The sequence below is a fragment of the Puma concolor genome, chromosome B2 (genome assembly GCF_028749965.1).
Source record: "Puma concolor isolate L17-30 chromosome B2, mPumCon1.1.hap2, whole genome shotgun sequence".
Classification (NCBI taxonomy): Eukaryota; Metazoa; Chordata; class Mammalia; order Carnivora; family Felidae; genus Puma; species Puma concolor.
This window is the reverse complement of record NC_141671.1, coordinates 51,306,416-51,322,786: the sequence shown is the minus strand read 5'-3', so window position 1 is coordinate 51,322,786 and position 16,371 is coordinate 51,306,416. Positions and strand designations below refer to the sequence as shown.

General features: G+C 42.8%; 1 protein-coding gene across 1 annotated transcript; it reads left to right on the top strand.

Annotated features, from left to right (window-relative positions):
- Positions 1 to 1,777: 1,777 nt before the first annotated feature.
- LOC112862760 (glutathione S-transferase A2) lies at positions 1,778 to 14,488 on the top strand. The gene is made up of 7 exons (XM_086707065.1): positions 1,778 to 1,904; positions 7,661 to 7,765; positions 8,147 to 8,198; positions 9,457 to 9,589; positions 11,495 to 11,636; positions 13,137 to 13,268; positions 14,133 to 14,488. The coding sequence occupies exons 2-7, from the start codon at positions 7,679 to 7,681 to the stop codon at positions 14,256 to 14,258; spliced, it is 672 nt and encodes a 223-aa protein (XP_086563191.1). The 5' UTR covers positions 1,778 to 1,904; positions 7,661 to 7,678; the 3' UTR covers positions 14,259 to 14,488.
- Positions 14,489 to 16,371: the final 1,883 nt, after the last annotated feature.

Sequence of the window (16,371 nt, the reverse complement as noted above, 5' to 3'; positions counted from 1 at the left end):
GTGTGTGTGTGTGTGTGTGTGTGTATATATATATATATATATATATTTTTTTTTTTTTTTTTTTTTTGCATTGCTGTCATGTTCCTTGAGTAAATACCCAGCAGTGGAATTACTGGCTCATACCATAATTATAATTTTAATTTTTGAGGAAACTCTATAGTGTTTTTCACAGGGGCAGTACTATTTTGCATTCCCACCAACCACAAGCCTTCCTTTTTCTCCACATTCTCACCAACACTCATTGTTTCTTGTGTTTTTGATTTTAGCGATTCTCACAGGAGTGAGATGATATCTCATAGTGGTTTTGATTTGTATTTCCCTGACGATGAGTGACGTTGAGCAGGTTTTCATGTGTCTCTTGGCCATCTGGATGTCTTCTTTGGAGAAATGTCTGTTGGTATCTTCTGCCCATTTTTAAATTATATTATTTGTTTTCTGGGTGTTGAGTTGTATAAATAAGTTCTTTAGATATTTTGGATATTAACCCCTCAGCAGGTGTATCATTTGCAAATATCTTCTCCCATTCAGGAAGTTGCTTTTTTGTTTTGTTGATTGTTTCTGTTCTGTGCAAAGCTTTTTATTTTGATTCAGTCCCAACAGTTTATTTTTGCTTTTGTGCCCTTGTCTTATGAGACATATTTAGAAAAATGTTGCGGGGCACCTGGGTGGCTCAGTTGGTTAAGCGGCCAACTTCAGCTCAGGTCATGATCTCAGGGTCTGCGAGTTCGAGCCCCGCGTCAGGCTCTGTGCTGACAGCTCAGAGCCTGGAACCTGTTTCAGATTCTGTGTCTCCCTCTCTCTGACCCTCCCCTGTTCATGCTCTGTCTCTCTCTGTCTCAAAAAAAAATAAACGTTAAAAAAAAAAATTAAAAAAAAAAAAAGAAAGAAAAATGTTGCTAAGGCTGATGTCAGAGAAACTACTGCCTGTGTTCTCTTCTAGGATTTTCCCGGTTCACGTCTCACATTGAGATCTTTAATCGATTGAGAGTTAATTTTTCTGTAATGGTGTTAGAAAGTAGTCCAATTTCATTCTTTTGCATGTAGCTGTCCAGTTTTCCCAGCACCATTTGTTGAAGAGACTCTTTTTCCTATTGTATATTCTTGCCTCCTTTTTTGAAGATTAACTGACCATATAATGATGAGTTTGTTTCTGGGGCTCTCTATTCTGCTCCATGGATCTATATGTCTATTTTTGTGCCAGTACCAAAAGATAATGTATCATGTATCTGAAATTCACATTCAATTGGGTGCCCTGTATTTTATTTAAAACCCAATATAGGGGCGCCTGGGTGGCGCAGTCGGTTAAGCGTCCGACTTCAGCCAGGTCACGATCTCGCGGTCCGTGAGTTCGAGCCCCGCGTCGGGCTCTGGGCTGATGGCTCAGAGCCTGGAGCCTGTTTCCGCTTCTGTGTCTCTCTCTCTCTGCCCCTCCCCCGTTCATGCTCTGTCTCTCTCTGTCCCAAAAATAAATAAACGTTGAAAAAAAAAAAAAAAAAAAAACCCCAATATAAAAGGCATTCCCGAGATCTGCTAGCCTCGTGGTAGAGGTTTTTCATCTGTCTTGGTCCTAGTATGCAATTCATGAAAGCCTCACTGTAAATTTCTTCCCAAAGCCATACCTCACTAACTAGCAGAGAGAGTCCAATCAGTCAGAAATTGTTTAATCTTTGAATTGCCAACCTTGAAAAGGAACATATTAAATAGTTGTTTCATAAGAAGGTGACTCGCCATTTCCTTCAAATCTGTCATAGAAGCCAAGGCCCTGAACATTGTGGGAGTGACTTTTCCCCCACTGAACTCTACCCACCTCACAGAGGAGGAGTTACTAACTATCAAAGAGCTTATAAACGCAGGAAGGATTGGCACGCAGCTGCTGAGCCTAGTGGGAAACAGACCTCAGTAAGGTAAGTACTGCTTTTCTAAGTTTTCAGACATTGCCTTCCATCCTCTTCTCTAGGTCACCAGAAAACTGCGTTCAAATGTGTCCTTAGGACAAGGAAAAGCCTGTTTTATACTCACATGACACTTTTTGGTGTGTCTGGGGAACAGTTCAAGAGCTTTTTTGTTTTGTTTTGTTTTGTTTTGTTTTTTGAATGTTTATTTATTTTTGAGAGAGAGAGAGAGAGAACACAAGCAGGGGACGGGCAGAGAGAGAGGGAGACACAGAATCCGAAGCGGGCTCCAGCTCTGAGCTGTCAGCACAGAGTCTGATGCAGGGTTTAAAAGCATGAGCTGTGAGATTATGACCTGAGCTGAAGTCAGATGCTTAACCGACTGAGCCACCCAGGTGCCCCAAGAGATGTTTATTCACTTGCTGTTGGATACATCTTTACAGAAATATAAAAATAAAGAGATTAGAAACCTAGGACATAAGGATTTAGGTAGAAAAAACTGAATGATATAAGGGGAAAAAAGAACGATACCATTTCAGCAATCTGAGAATATGACTAGTGCAGGAGAGAGTGCGAGTGTTTTGCCAGACTTACTTTCTCTGTGGAAGCATAGTGGCCCCCTTACGTGTCGTTTGCCTTCTGCGGTTTCAGTTACCTGTGGTAACTGCAGTCTGAAAACATTAAATGGAAAATTCCAGAAAGAAAAATATTCGTATGTTATAAATTGCCCATCATTTTATTATAGTGTATCATTAGAATTGTTCTATTTTATTATTAGTCATTGTTGGTCATCTGCTGTGCCTCATTTATGAATGAAATTTCATCGTATGTATGTATATATAGGAAAAGAACATAGTATATGTAGAGTTTGGTACTCTCCTCGGTTTCAGGCATCCACTGGGGGTCTTGGAATGTATCCCGCGCAGACACAGAGAACCATTATAGTCAACACGCAATAGTTGTGAATTATGATACAGTGATGTGATGTAGGCTGTAAAAATTAAAAATTAAGACTTAATATAAGAGAAAAAATTAATCTGAATGTCAGCAGAACTAGATTCTAAGTCAGCCTCTGCTCTGATTAGCTGACTGGCAAGCCCCATTCTCTTTCTGGGCAACTCATGGCAAACCTAGAGAAGGGCTGGAACAGGGTTTCACAAGCTTGGACTTCTTGACACTTTAGGCTGGCTTATTCTGTGTTGTGGGGGAGCTGTCCTGTTAATTGTTCTTTTGTTGCCATTGTTGTTTAGTTAAAAATATTTGTTATAGAAATGTACATTTAATTAAAGAATGTACTTGTCAATAGTGTTAACATACATATTTTCTCAAATTTGTGAACTTCGACCTTTAAAATATCTACAATGAGAGCTTATTTACAAGTTTTGCAAGAAATGGTTACTTCAGCAGTACTGTTGACACAGTTAAGATTCTCATGGTTTCGGGGCGCCTGGGTGGCGCAGTCGGTTAAGCGTCCGACTTCAGCCAGGTCACGATCTCGCGGTCCGTGAGTTCGGGCCCCGCGTCGGGCTCTGGGCTGATGGCTCGGAGCCTGGAGCCTGTTTCCGATTCTGTGTCTCCCTCTCTCTCTGCCCCTCCCCCGTTCATGCTCTGTCTCTCTCTGTCCCAAAAATAAATAAACGTTGAAAAAAAAAAAAAAATTAAAAAAAAAAAAAAAAAAAGATTCTCATGGTTTCTTTCTGTTTCACCCAGTACTTCTAGAAAGAGCACAGTGCAGGGGTCAGGCTCCACCCTAGGACCAGTGACAGGCAGCCTGTGGAACAGAATAAGTGCCAATGGATAATGGAGAATTACTGTGTTTTCCCAAAATGGCAGTGCATCCTATCCTGGAAAGACTACATAGGTACAGTAGCTAATTGCAATCAACCATAAGACATTTTCAACTAAGTATCCATTAAATGTGTCTGTTAGGATAACACGTTGATGAAAAATAAGCAGATAAAATGCAGAATGACTAGTAGGAGACAAAAAGCATTCGGAGGCACATCAAGCATGGTCTCATGCCATATCAGAGGCATCTCTGATCCCTACCCAGCTGACAATGCAACACTCTCCTTTCTGGTTTTGATACCTAACAACGTCTCTAGACATGATCAGATGTCTTCCAAGGTGTGGGGAAGCAAAATCACCCCTACTTAAGAATCACTAGATTATGTGACTTCTCCAACTCCCAAACTCAAGAAATCTTGATGGGAAAAGTAGGTAATCAGCAGAACACTTAATTCACCTTTAAAAGGCACAGAAATTCACCTAGCTAGAATGCACAAGTCATTGCAATCAGAATATAAGAGTCAACGATGTGCTGTCTTAAGTGTTAACATTGGTGGGGAAAGACAGGTTTGGACAGGCGAGACTAGAGTTTCAGTGACATCACTGTAACAATCCAGAAGTTGTCCAGGCATAACAGAATCCACGGGAAAAGATATAGCATGTATGGCAGAAGACACTGAAATGACAGTGAAGAAAAGCACTTTGCAAGATGCTCAAGAGAGCAGGGTTGGGGCGCCTGGGTGGCGCAGTCGGTTAAGCGTCCGACTTCAGCCAGGTCACGATCTCGCGGTCCGGGAGTTCGAGCCCCGCGTCGGGCTCTGGGCTGATGGCTCAGAGCCTGGAGCCTGTTTCCGATTCTGTGTCTCCCTCTCTCTCTGCCCCTTGCCCATTCATGCTCTGTCTCTCTCTGTCCCAAAAATAAATAAACGTTGAAAAAAAAAAAATTAAAAAAAAAAAAAAAAAAAAAAGAGAGCAGGGTTGACAAGGATAAGGCACAATCCTAATTTGAAGAGCAGGAAAACAGACAAATGGTGGTCAAAGAGGCAATGAGCATGAACATGTCATGCTGTCCTGGGAGGCAGGAGCCTTGGCTTTCAGCCTGGCAACCTTCACCTTGCTCTGAATTACTTGGGTAAGACAATCATGATTTGGGGGTTGGACCCAATTAAACTGGAGTCACCACTGGGCCTTTTGTGTGCTGCCAGTTATCTCTAAACCCTTTAGGGCAGACACCAAATCAGGCTCCTGTCTTGTTCCTGTGAACCATCATTTCTTAGTACATGAAACTGATCAATGATGTTAGTCGAGAAAGTTTGAAGGAAACTTTTTGAAAGCAGGATATACGTTACATGTCACCAGAAACAAAGTGTTGAAGAAGGAGCAGTGAAAGGTCTGTTACCAGGTAAGAAACAGGATGTTGGGAGAGAAGGGATCATTTTCAACCCGAGTTGACAGTGAGGCCTTGTGCTAGTGCTGTGACCAGCTGCAGGGAGAAGCAGTGGCTGGAATCCATGCAAAGGGCTGGGGCAGGAAAGACTCCATAGTGCCTGGATCAGGGAGCCAGTGGCATGGGGGATGGGCCAGACACGGAAGACATAAGGGATGCACATGGCTGGGGCAGAACCAGAAATCTGCTGTTGTCTTGATCAGGCGAAGTTCTCTGATAACCTTTGCCCCAGCCTTTATCAGGCCTCTGGAGACCTCCCCTTCAGAAGGTGAACAAAGTTGCTTATCAGGGGGAGTCCTATGATAAAATATTACGTAAGGTAAATATCATTTCCTTTAGTAACCTGATCCTCAGTCCATGGGTAAGCAGTGTGAGGGTTTGAATCACAGCTCTGTGACCTGTAGTTCAAAACACACATAGCATGAGCGCTATTCTTTTCATTCTGCTGAGTCATAGTACCTCTATTCCCTGTGGTAAAAAAGTACAATAAACAAAATCTCTAATTACAGATGACTTGAGTAACTATGTTTCCAAATGGTTCTTTACTTTCTAAAGATTTGACTGTTGAGTCCCAAATGAAAAATGTGGACATGAAAAACATTTTGATATCTAAAATTCTAAAATTCAAGTCACACAGTTTTTCAAAGATGTATACACTGGGTAAGGGAGGTATATTTTTGTCCCAAACTCCACAACAAAATTTTGCAAGACAATCTTAACGTTTTGCAAACAGAGCTTGGGATTTGCATAGAAAAGGCAACTGTTCCTCCTTAAGACCTGCCTTGGGGACTTCACCTTTTAATGAGTCCTGTGTGTTTCCATTCACACCTATGATAGCACATCCATTGTTTGAGCCACTGAGTTTTATTATCTGGTTCCCTGCTTTGTTCACTTTCCACCCAGCCTGGGATGGACCAAGGGCTTTCAAACTTCATTGACCAGACACAAAGTATCACAAAGTACCATTATACTGATCAAATGAGTGTGTACTCATGCACAGGCCCCTATACACAACAAACACATAATTGAAGCTAAGGCCTCATGAAACAAAGTTTGTGTTTCTACATGAATGCACTCTGATATTTTCTATTTTCTCCTACTTCATTTTAAAAATTAGTAGATTTCACAATCCACTGAAGGATTGTCACACATTTTTTAAAAACACCAGTGTAGAAAATAAAGCCTTTGTCTTTGAGTTAGAGGTAGGTTTGAGTCCCAACTTCACCACTTACTTTGGGCAAGTTACTCAAGAAACCTCAGTATCCTCAACTTTAAAATGACACTAATAACAGAATGTATCTCAGGTGATTTTTGTAGGATTAATTGAAGATAAATAGGCGAGAATACCCATTGTATGATAGACATTGAAGAAATGTTAGTTCTGTTCCATTGACTGTAATGTTAATAAGGTAATATCCCATTTTTCAGATTATAAAGTGCACCAAGTAAAGGCAGAATGTAGAATAAAAAAAAAAAAAAAAAAAGGAAGGAAATCGAAGGGAATCGAAGGAAATTAGCAATTAGCATCCTGTGTCTATGGAAAGAACCAGGGTCGGGGCGCCTGGGTGGCTCAGTTGGTTAAGCCTCCGACTTCGGCTCAGGTCATGATCTTGCGGTTCGTTGAGTCCAAGCCCCGTGTCAGGCTCTGTGCTGACAGCTCAGAGTCTGGGGCCTGCTTCGCATTCTGTGTTTCCTTCTCTCTCTGCCCCCACCCCCCCCCCCCCCCCCCGCTATGCTCTGTCTCTCTCTGTCTCAAAAATAAATAAAACATTAAAAAAAAATTTTTTTTTTTAAAAAGAACCAGGGTCTTTTGAGCTGCAGTTAAGCGAGTCTTAGTCCTAACTTTGTTTTAAACAAAAGCAGCATAACAGTCAGGAGTGGAAGCCTGACTCTGCTCCTCATCCTGGTCTTGTCAGAGATGTCCTCTGCTTTCAGTGTCCCTCATAGGCTCCCAGCGCCAGCACTGGAGTGGATTCCAAGCCTGCTCTCTTTTTAGTCCTAGGTGTGGATTTCCATGTCCATCACTAACTAGAGAAGACTATGGACAAGCCTTTTCACCTCTGAGCCTTGGTTTCATTAACTGAAAAATGGGTCTGATAACAAATAGTTCATGGGGCCATTATGATGATTGAAGGTATAATGTATCCAAAAGGACTGGCATTGGGTCAGGATCATTAGCAGAGTTTCAACAAATCACAATTCTCTAATCCTTCTCCCTCCTCCTTACACCCACACCTGCATCCTTACCACACACTCTCACCTATTAGCCTGCCAAGAGAATCAGACTTTACCTAGTGGAGGTAACAAGCAGGGTTTGGAAGAGTTTCCCAGGACTGGCTAATGATGTATGAGAATTGGGCCTTGAAAGACATTCTAGGGTCTCTTCTAATTCTTCCATGAGGAAGGCAGGTACTCCTTAAGCACTGTTGGTGCTATTTGACCAACATCAAAAAGTATGTTTTTGCTTCTGTGATATCGCTCATCTGTTCATTCATTCATTCATTCATTCGTTTGTTGTTTCATTCATATTTAGAGACATTCAGAGTCTATCATGGCAGGGAAGCCCAAGCTTCACTACTTTAATGGACGTGGCAGAATGGAGTCCATCCGGTGGCTCCTGGCTTCAGCCGGAGTAGAGGTTAGATTTGAGTTTTGTCATCCTAAGTTAGACCAAAAATTGACTCTATCAGAATACGTTTCTCACATAAGCTAGGAGATTCTTCTACTTCTATAAATGACCTGTCAAGAGTTTTATGTTAAAAGAAAAATTGTCAGCTATTAAGAGATGAACAGATTTCACCTAATATATTATTAAATTTCTTCTCATCAAAGAACTTAAACTCAGAAGCTAAGCATAATGTGTAAGCCTTATCTGGATTTTGATTTAAGCAATCTACAAAATATCATTTTTGACATTTGTGCAATAATTAGAAACATGAATCTTTTTCAAATATCAGATGATTTTAAAGAAGCATCCTTGATATTTTAGATATGCTAATTCACTGTTTCTGCTTTCCAGTTTGAAGAGAAATTTATAGAAACTCCAGAAGACTTGGATAAGTTAAAGAATGGTAAGACCAAGTATCTAATTTCTCAGATGAGGGGATCAGGTAGAAGTTATAAGTTAGGGTTTGAACACCTACTTGTGAGTGTGGTGGGAGCTGGGGGTGGTGGAATGGAAGAGGAGTGGCTCCAAGGTAAGGGGCGGGGCTCCTTGGGCAGATCTTCCACCTCACTCAAGGCTGGGGGGGGGGCTTGAACTCTGAGTGTTTGCTAAAGGAACTGTCCCCTACCACCCCCCCCCCCCCCCCCCCCCCCGCCATGTCCTGTGAATGCCCTCTCCTTGCACTCTCCAGCTTTTCTGCCCCCAAGTGAGCTGGGTCAGTTCAGGATCCCACATAGCCTGCCCAGGCAAGGACTCTCAAACCCATGCAGTAGAATGAAAAGAGTAGAAATAGGCCAGCAGTTGTGTGAGTTCTTTTCTCTGACGATTATTGCAAGCTTATATCCTAGCAATATCATAGACTCAGATAATAAGATGGTTTAGTTGGATTAATTGAAAGGCCAGGTGACAGTATGAAGATGGAGATGAAGAACAAAGTTCAAGCACTACTCGCATCAGCAGAGTCAGGAAACCAGGGCTTGCCCGATACACACTGTCCAGTGGTAGAACTGGGGGAACAAGCAAAACACCCTACATAGAAATCTCCCTTCAAATTCGCCTTAATGGCATGAACCCAGAGACTTACTTTGGAATGTTTCATTTGAACTGAATGCGATGTTGGCCCTGGTGTAGCCTCTCTCAACATTTCCTAAAACACCATGAAAGTAAATCAACCACAAAAAATACAGGAACCTACCATGTATCTGGATGGTAAATAAAAAGATAAATGAGGGTCGTCTTGGTGGCTCAGTCGGTGAGCGTCTGACTTTGGCTCAGGTCATGATCTCACTGTTCGTGGGTCTGAGCCCCACATCAGGCTCTGTGTTAACAGCTGAGAGTCTGGAGGCTGCTTCATATCCTGTGTCTCCCTCTCTCTCTGCCCCTCCCCCATTCTCGCTCACCTCTCTTTCTCTCTCTCAAAAAAAAAAAAAATTAAAAATTTTTCCAAAAAAGATAAATGAAATAATAGGTGAAAAGTAAAATGCAGACTGAGATCAAAGAGGATTAGAGGATGCAAAAACCAAAATACAGATATGGTGAAATGTTACCAGGCAATAATTTTTGTTTCCTTTTATATCTTCGGTCATGGCAACAAACGTTTTTCATGTTAAGAGAGTATGATCCATAAAATATGTCACTCTGCTTCTTCTTTCTTTTTTCAAAAGATGGAAATTTGATGTTCCAGCAAGTGCCAATGGTTGAAATTGATGGAATGAAGATGGTCCAGACCAGAGCCATTCTCAACTACGTTGCCACCAAATACAACCTCTATGGAAAAGACATAAAGGAGAGAGCTCTGTACAGTACTTTTTTTTTATTCTTTCATCAGCAATTAATGTAAAAATTTGGGTTCTTGGGCAGGCAGGACTGCGTTGGGGGGATCATGGCCAGCAGCAGCACAGGACTTGGCGGTATAGATTGAGGTCCAAAACCACAGAGAGCTGTGAGGATGAGGGATTCCCCTAGGAGTGGATTCACCAAGTGGGATTACAGAAAAGGAAGTGGTCCACATATAGAGCACATATGATGACAGTCTTTTGCTAACGCTGATGAACTAGGAAGCCAGAAAGATGGTGGAGTCACTATTCTCAGTACTCAGGCCTTTAGGAGCTGGATATCAGCCAACAGCTAGAGACAAAGGATGAGTCTGAGTGTCCGGCAGATAAGACTAGGGAACAGAAGGATCCAAAGGCGCTGACTCTGAAGGTTCAGAAATGATCAAAATGATGATCAAGAACCTCACTTATCAGCCTGTTATATGGACTGGCCGCTTGACAAGGGTTAGCAAAGCATGGTCCTCAAGATGCCAGGGTTATCACGAGCATTTTGATACAGGACCGAAGTAGCCAGATTTAGTCAATACAACCATATCTGTGGGTTCTCTCTGTGGTTATGGGACCACATGATTGAAATTTAAATCTCAGAAACTGTTATGAGTTGCTCAAAAGTGAACCATAGAGTTGCCATATTCCAGCAACTCCATTACTAGGTATGCAAATAAGACTACTGAAAACACATCCACGCTAGAACTTGTACGCAGATGTTTATAGCAGTGGTGTTCTTAAAATTCTTAATGTGGAAATGACACAAATGTGCATCAACTGATGAGTGGTTAGTCTACTTATCAATGCAATATTGTTTGGCCATGAAAAGGAATGAAGTACTGATGCATGCTACAACATGGATAAACCTTGCAAACATCATGTTATATGAAAGAAACCAGACACAAGGGCACATATTGTGTGAATCCATTTGTATGAAATATCCAGAACATTCAAATATATAGAAACAGAAAGCAGTTTAGTGGTTGCCAGGGGTGGAGGAGGGAAGAAATTAGAATGGGTGTAAAAGCATACAGCATTTCTTTTGGGACTAGGAAAATATTCTGTAATTAGTGTGTGGTGATGGTACAGAATTCTGTGTCTTTACTATAAAAATCACAAACTTAAACACTCTTGAAGTATACACATTATGGTATTGAATTATGTGCCAATAAAGATTTATTAAAAAAAAAAACTCTTACAGAAAGCCCAACTTGGAACATTCAAAACTACTCTGCTGGAATATGTGCTACTTGGAATGTACAAAGTATTTCACCATTTCAGGAGATATTTTAGGTGAAGACTTGAGAAATGCGAACAAGGCCAGAGTTGGGCAACTGTATGTGGACAGAGTGTAGAAACATGTGCTGTGGGAAATTATTGGAAAACCTGCTGACATTGGTTTAAACAGGCCTGGGTGGTGTAACAGGATGAGAGAGGAAGGGGACATGACTGAGATGGTTGTGCCAGGGACTCTCTCTGGAGATCACTTAGGGGGCAGGTCAGCCACATGGAGTCACACTCCGTTTGTGCCCAGAACAAGCCACCATGGAGGTGACAGACCCTAGGTATGGTCCCAGTAGGTATTTGCAGGATTCCACCAATTTCCCTGTGACTCTGGACAGGTCACCAATGCTCTCTGTCCCTCTATTTCATCATGTGTATAATGAAAGTTTTAGACACATATCTACCTTGATGGCTTATTCTAGGATGAAATGTTCAAATCAAGTAAAAATTTGATTTGACTGAATGACTGGTATATAAAAATGCATAAAATGGAGCTGAATTACTTTGCCACCTCCTGATGCCCCATTCTCATACATTTTTCAACTCTAAAATCAAGGCAGAAGACATTTGACAATTTGGTCATTTTGTCTTTCAGGATAGATATGTACACAGAAGGTATGGCAGATTTGAATGAAATGATCCTCGTTTTGCCTCTGTGTCCACCTGATCAGAAAGAGGCCAAGATTGCCCAGATCAAAGAGAAAGTAACAGATCGTTATCTCCCCGTGTTTGAAAAAGTAAGTGGACAGTCATTGAGCACTTTGGGTGCTGGACATAGAGGACAAACAAAGACAGCGTCTGGCATCCCTTGAACCTTTACCTTCACTTCCAGTGAGCCTTCCTGAATACTAACGCAGGAAGAATTGCACCAGTGATACCCAAGTTTTAATTTTCCAGCAAGACTTCAACTTACCAGGAGCCAATCGAGAATTCTCTATTTGGCAGACTTTCATGGTCATAGTTAGAGCCTGGGCTGCTGAAGGCTCTGAGAGCCACACTGGACATTGGAGTAGGTGCTGCAGACAGAGCACCACGTAGGGGCTTTGATCCAAGAGGAACACAGTGAGAGCAATGCATCAGGAGATATTGTGGCAACATGCGTAGGGAGATAGGGAGACATGAGGCCAGCTGCCCTTCAGGAGAAAGTGGCAGTGTCTTGGGGGTGGACAGATGAGGTGTGTCTAGTCAGAGATGGGGGCAGTGTGATGAAGAGGAAGATACAGATGGAGAGATGTTAGGGAGAAAAGAATTGACCTACTTGAAGGCATGGCTCTCACACTTCAGAGGACAGCCATGCAAACTAAGGAAATAAGGTTCCATCATTATAGACAGTGCTTATCTCAGTTAATGTTTCTCCTTGGACGTAAGAGGAGAATGTTTCAAGATCCAAACTACCTGAAATCATGCTAAATGGAAACTATGGGCTGGGGCACCCGGGTGACTCAGTTGGTTAAGCATCCCACTCTTGATTTCAGCCCAGGTCCTGATCTCACAGTTGGTGAGACTGGGCCCTGTGCTGACAGCCCAGGGCCTGCTTGGGATTCTCTCTCTCCCTCTCTTTCTGCCCCTGCCCCCACTCGTGCACGTTCTCTCTCTCTCTCTCAAAGTAAGTAAATAAACTTAAAAAAAATACTCTCTTTCCTGACCTTTGTGGTGCTGAGAGTTGGGGCGCATTCACATTGCAAAGACCTGAACAGTCATCCCACTTGAGCAAGCCTATACTTTGAAATCAAAGCGCCCTATGGTAAGTTAAATGCAAAACATATGTTACCATAGGGCATTTAAAGTGGTCTTATATTCTTTGCATAACAATTATCCATGTTTCTGTATGTGTACATAGTGTGAAAGGGTATTTACCCAAATTGCCTTAAGCTGGTGATGCCGTGGGGTTTTCTCTTCACGTTATCATCTGCATATTATTGGGATGTTTTAATAAATTTTGTGAATTTCCCCAACATTTTATTAGGAAAAGTTGCATACATCAGAATAGTTGAAAGGGATACACAGGAGCACACGTTTCAGGGAAATGGTAGCTGGGGCTTCAGCTGAGGAGCAGGGACAGAACAGCAGAGACCTGCTGTCACACTGAGTCAGAGCACAGCGAAGAGGGTCTGCAGCCAACACTCCCTCAGTGAGGCAGCAGAGGTGGGGAGGTTGGGTTGGAGAGTGTGGGGAGGGGCAGAGGGACCCAGCCTGACCATGCCTGTGCTCATGATGTAATTCCTCAAACCTGCCAGGTGTTAAAGAGCCACGGACAAGACTACCTTGTTGGCAACAGGCTGAGCAGGGCTGACATTCACCTGGTTGAACTTCTGTACTATGTGGAAGAGCTTGACCCCAGCCTTATGGCCAACTTCCCTCTGCTGAAGGTAATCTCTCTCACAGCCTTCAGGAGGGAAGGCTCGCATCTCCCCCTCCAGAATCTAACATTTACATTCGGGTCCCATCGTTGCCCAGGACTTGGCTGTCCCCACGTCTCCAGCATTAATTACCTCCTGGGTGCTGGTCGAGGCATGCAGAGAATCTTGTCATGCCCAGAACATCTGAGGTGGATGCTTCCCCAAGAAGAACACTTTGTCTTTACCCTGAGAAGGACCCAGGGCTCGGCATCAGTCTCCCCATCCCCATTGCTTTGTGGCTTTTGTCCTTGGTTTCTCTGGGATTTCCCTTATCCACCTGTGTCCTTCTCTTTCCTTCCTGTGCCTGTCTGAGCAGGTTTCCTGCCTTCTGATTTCTTCCCTCCGCACCTGCTCCTAAGAGCAGACATCATGTTTCCCTGGGCAGAGTCTCCCTCTCTCGGCCCCTCTCTCAGTGGGATGCCTGGTTTTGACCAGTCTCATGGTTCAGCTTTCTATATTTTCTGTCTCTCGTCCAGGGCAATTTTCCTACATTTTCATTGTCTGTTTGGAGACTTGATGTGTGTGGATTCTGACAGACACAATCCTCTTCCCTGTATTGCACAAAAGCAATGAAGCTACAGGATTTTCATGTAGGGAAGAAGATAGGGAAGACCTGAAACAATAGAGCCTGAAAGAAAGACATCTTTGGGGAAAATGGGATCGAGCTGTCTTTTCTTCCTCCTGTCTTCGTGTCTCACTGGCTGTGCATTTCCCAGCCTCACACTGGTGCTGATGGAGGGCACTCAGCTGGTCCTTGTCTAGGAGCGTCTCTGGCTTGTGCCACGGATGGGGCTCCCCTGGCTCCGTCTGAGGCTGTGCCCTTGTGTATTGCAGGCCCTGAAGACCAGAATCAGCAATCTCCCTCCCGTGAAGAAGTTTCTGCAGCCTGGCAGCCAGAGGAAGCCTCCTATCAGTGAGGAAGATTTAGAAAAAGCAAGGAAGATTTTCAGGATTAAATGAAGCGGGCATGGATGGCCAGCACTTGCATCTGGGGTTTCCAACAATTACGTGCGTTACCTGATGTAAGATGCTGATGATTGTGAGGCTAGTAAAGTTCTCAAAAGTATATAATTTCATCTACATGAAGATTTACAAAGCAATTTATTTTGTTTTTACCAAATATCAAATCATGATCAGCCCCTAGGACATCTCTTGGACTTAAAAATAAATAAAGGGAGAAAAAAATTTAATGGATTCTTTGATGTATTAAAAAACTGTCATAACAGCTATCATATACCTTGTCAAAAAGATTGAAGTAGAAAGTTTCATGTGACCTATATTTAGTAACACAAAAAATGCTTTTTTTTCCTTTGTATTTGCTGTATTTCTTAAAAAAAATTTTTTTTTGGGGCGCCTGGGTGGCGCAGTCGGTTAAGCGTCCGACTTCAGCCAGGTCACGATCTCGCGGTCCGTGAGTTCGAGCCCCGCGTCGGGCTCTGGGCTGATGGCTCAGAGCCTGGAGCCTGTTTCCGACTCTGTGTCTCCCTCTCTCTCTGCCCCTCCCCCGTTCATGCTCTGTCTCTCTCTGTCCCAAAAATAAATAAACGTTGAAAAAAAAAAAAAAATTTTAAAGATACAAGGGAAAAAAAAAAAATTTTTTTTTAATGTTTATTTGTTTTTGAGAGAGAGAATGCAAGCAGAGTAGGGGCAGAGAGAGGGAGACACAGAATCCGAAGCACGTTCCAGGCTCTGAGCTATCAGCACAGAGACCAACGTGGGCCTGATATGGGGCTCAAATTCATGAAGTGTGAGATCATGACCTGTGGGGAAGTTGGATACTCAACCGACTGAACCACCCAGGCGCCCCTGTATTTGCTGTTTTTGTGATGCAGCCTAAAAGATTCCTCCTCCCTTCACCCTCCTTCCTTCCTGCCTGCCTCTTTCCTTCTTTCCCTCCTTCTCTCTTTCTTTCTTTCTTTCTTTCTTTCTTTCTTTCTTTCTTTCTCTCTTTTCTTTTTTGTACAGAACCATTTTCCCTCAGTTGATGAATCTTTTTTCCTGTTTAGTTATGGAGCATATATTTAGTTTACCTTTAATATAGAACATTTTGTGTGCCAGGAGCTGGGTTATTAATGATGAACAAGCCAGATATAGTCTTTGGCCTATGGGAGGTTACTATAGTGATAGAAAAAAAGAAAAAAAGGTAATTCTAATCCAAAATCCTGCATACCTTGTATATCATGTTCCTAGGGCTGTTGTAACAAATGACCACAAATTTAGTGTTAAGAACCATAAAGTGTATTCCCTCACACTTTTGAGGTTCTTTGTGTGACATGAAGGTATGAGCCAGCCATGCTGTCTCTGAAGGCTTAGGGAAGGATCCTTCCATGCCTCTTTAGCTTCTGGTGGCTGCTGGCAGTCTTTGACATTTCTTGGCTTGTAGATGCATAACTCCAATTCCTGCCTCTATTGTCACATGGCATACACATTTGTGTGTGTGTCTATCCAGATTTTCCTCCTCTTATAAGAGCACCAGTAATCAAATTTGGGCCCATCCTAATCCAGTATAATCTCATCTTAAATTGACTGAAACTCCAAAGACCCTATTTCCAGAGAAAGTCACATTCACAGGTACCCAGGGTTAAGACTTCAACCTATCCTTTCTGGGGGACATAATTTAATCTACAACCTCATGCTGGGGCACAAGATAATGCTGAGCATGAACCTAATTGGGACACCTTTGCCTGAATCTATGAGTCCTTCATGGTCTGTCATGAAGGGCAGTCATAGCTGATGTGAGATCTGAGGAGCCAAGTTGCAGCAGGTAAGGTCGGGGGAGCTTAGGTTGGGCAGTAGGGATGGAATCCAGGCAGGAGGTCAGCAGGATCACTGACCATGCAAGAGAGAGACTGAGTATTTGTATTGGAGGAAACAGAAGTCATTAGGTCTGGGTGTAGCATGACAGCACAGGTGGGGAAGGGCAATGATGAGGTGAGATGAGGGAACAAGGCCTAGAGTCTAAGGACTTTGAAGGCCATGGCAAGAAGTTTGGATTTTGTTCCAAGGAAAATAGGGAGCCACTGAAGTGCAGCCATACACCCTGCTCTATGAGCCTGATGTACATATAATAAAA

What these genes read in the sequence shown, in the direction of transcription:
- LOC112862760 (XM_086707065.1), top strand. Translation starts at nt 7,679, where the DNA reads ATGGCAGGGAAGCCCAAGCTTCACTACTTTAATGGACGTGGCAGAATG. An exon ending in ATCTCCCCGTGTTTGAAAAA is followed by an intron (nt 11,637 to 13,136) that starts GTAAGTGGACAG and finishes CAAACCTGCCAG; the next exon opens with GTGTTAAAGAGCCACGGACA. An exon ending in CCAACTTCCCTCTGCTGAAG is followed by an intron (nt 13,269 to 14,132) that starts GTAATCTCTCTC and finishes TGTGTATTGCAG; the next exon opens with GCCCTGAAGACCAGAATCAG.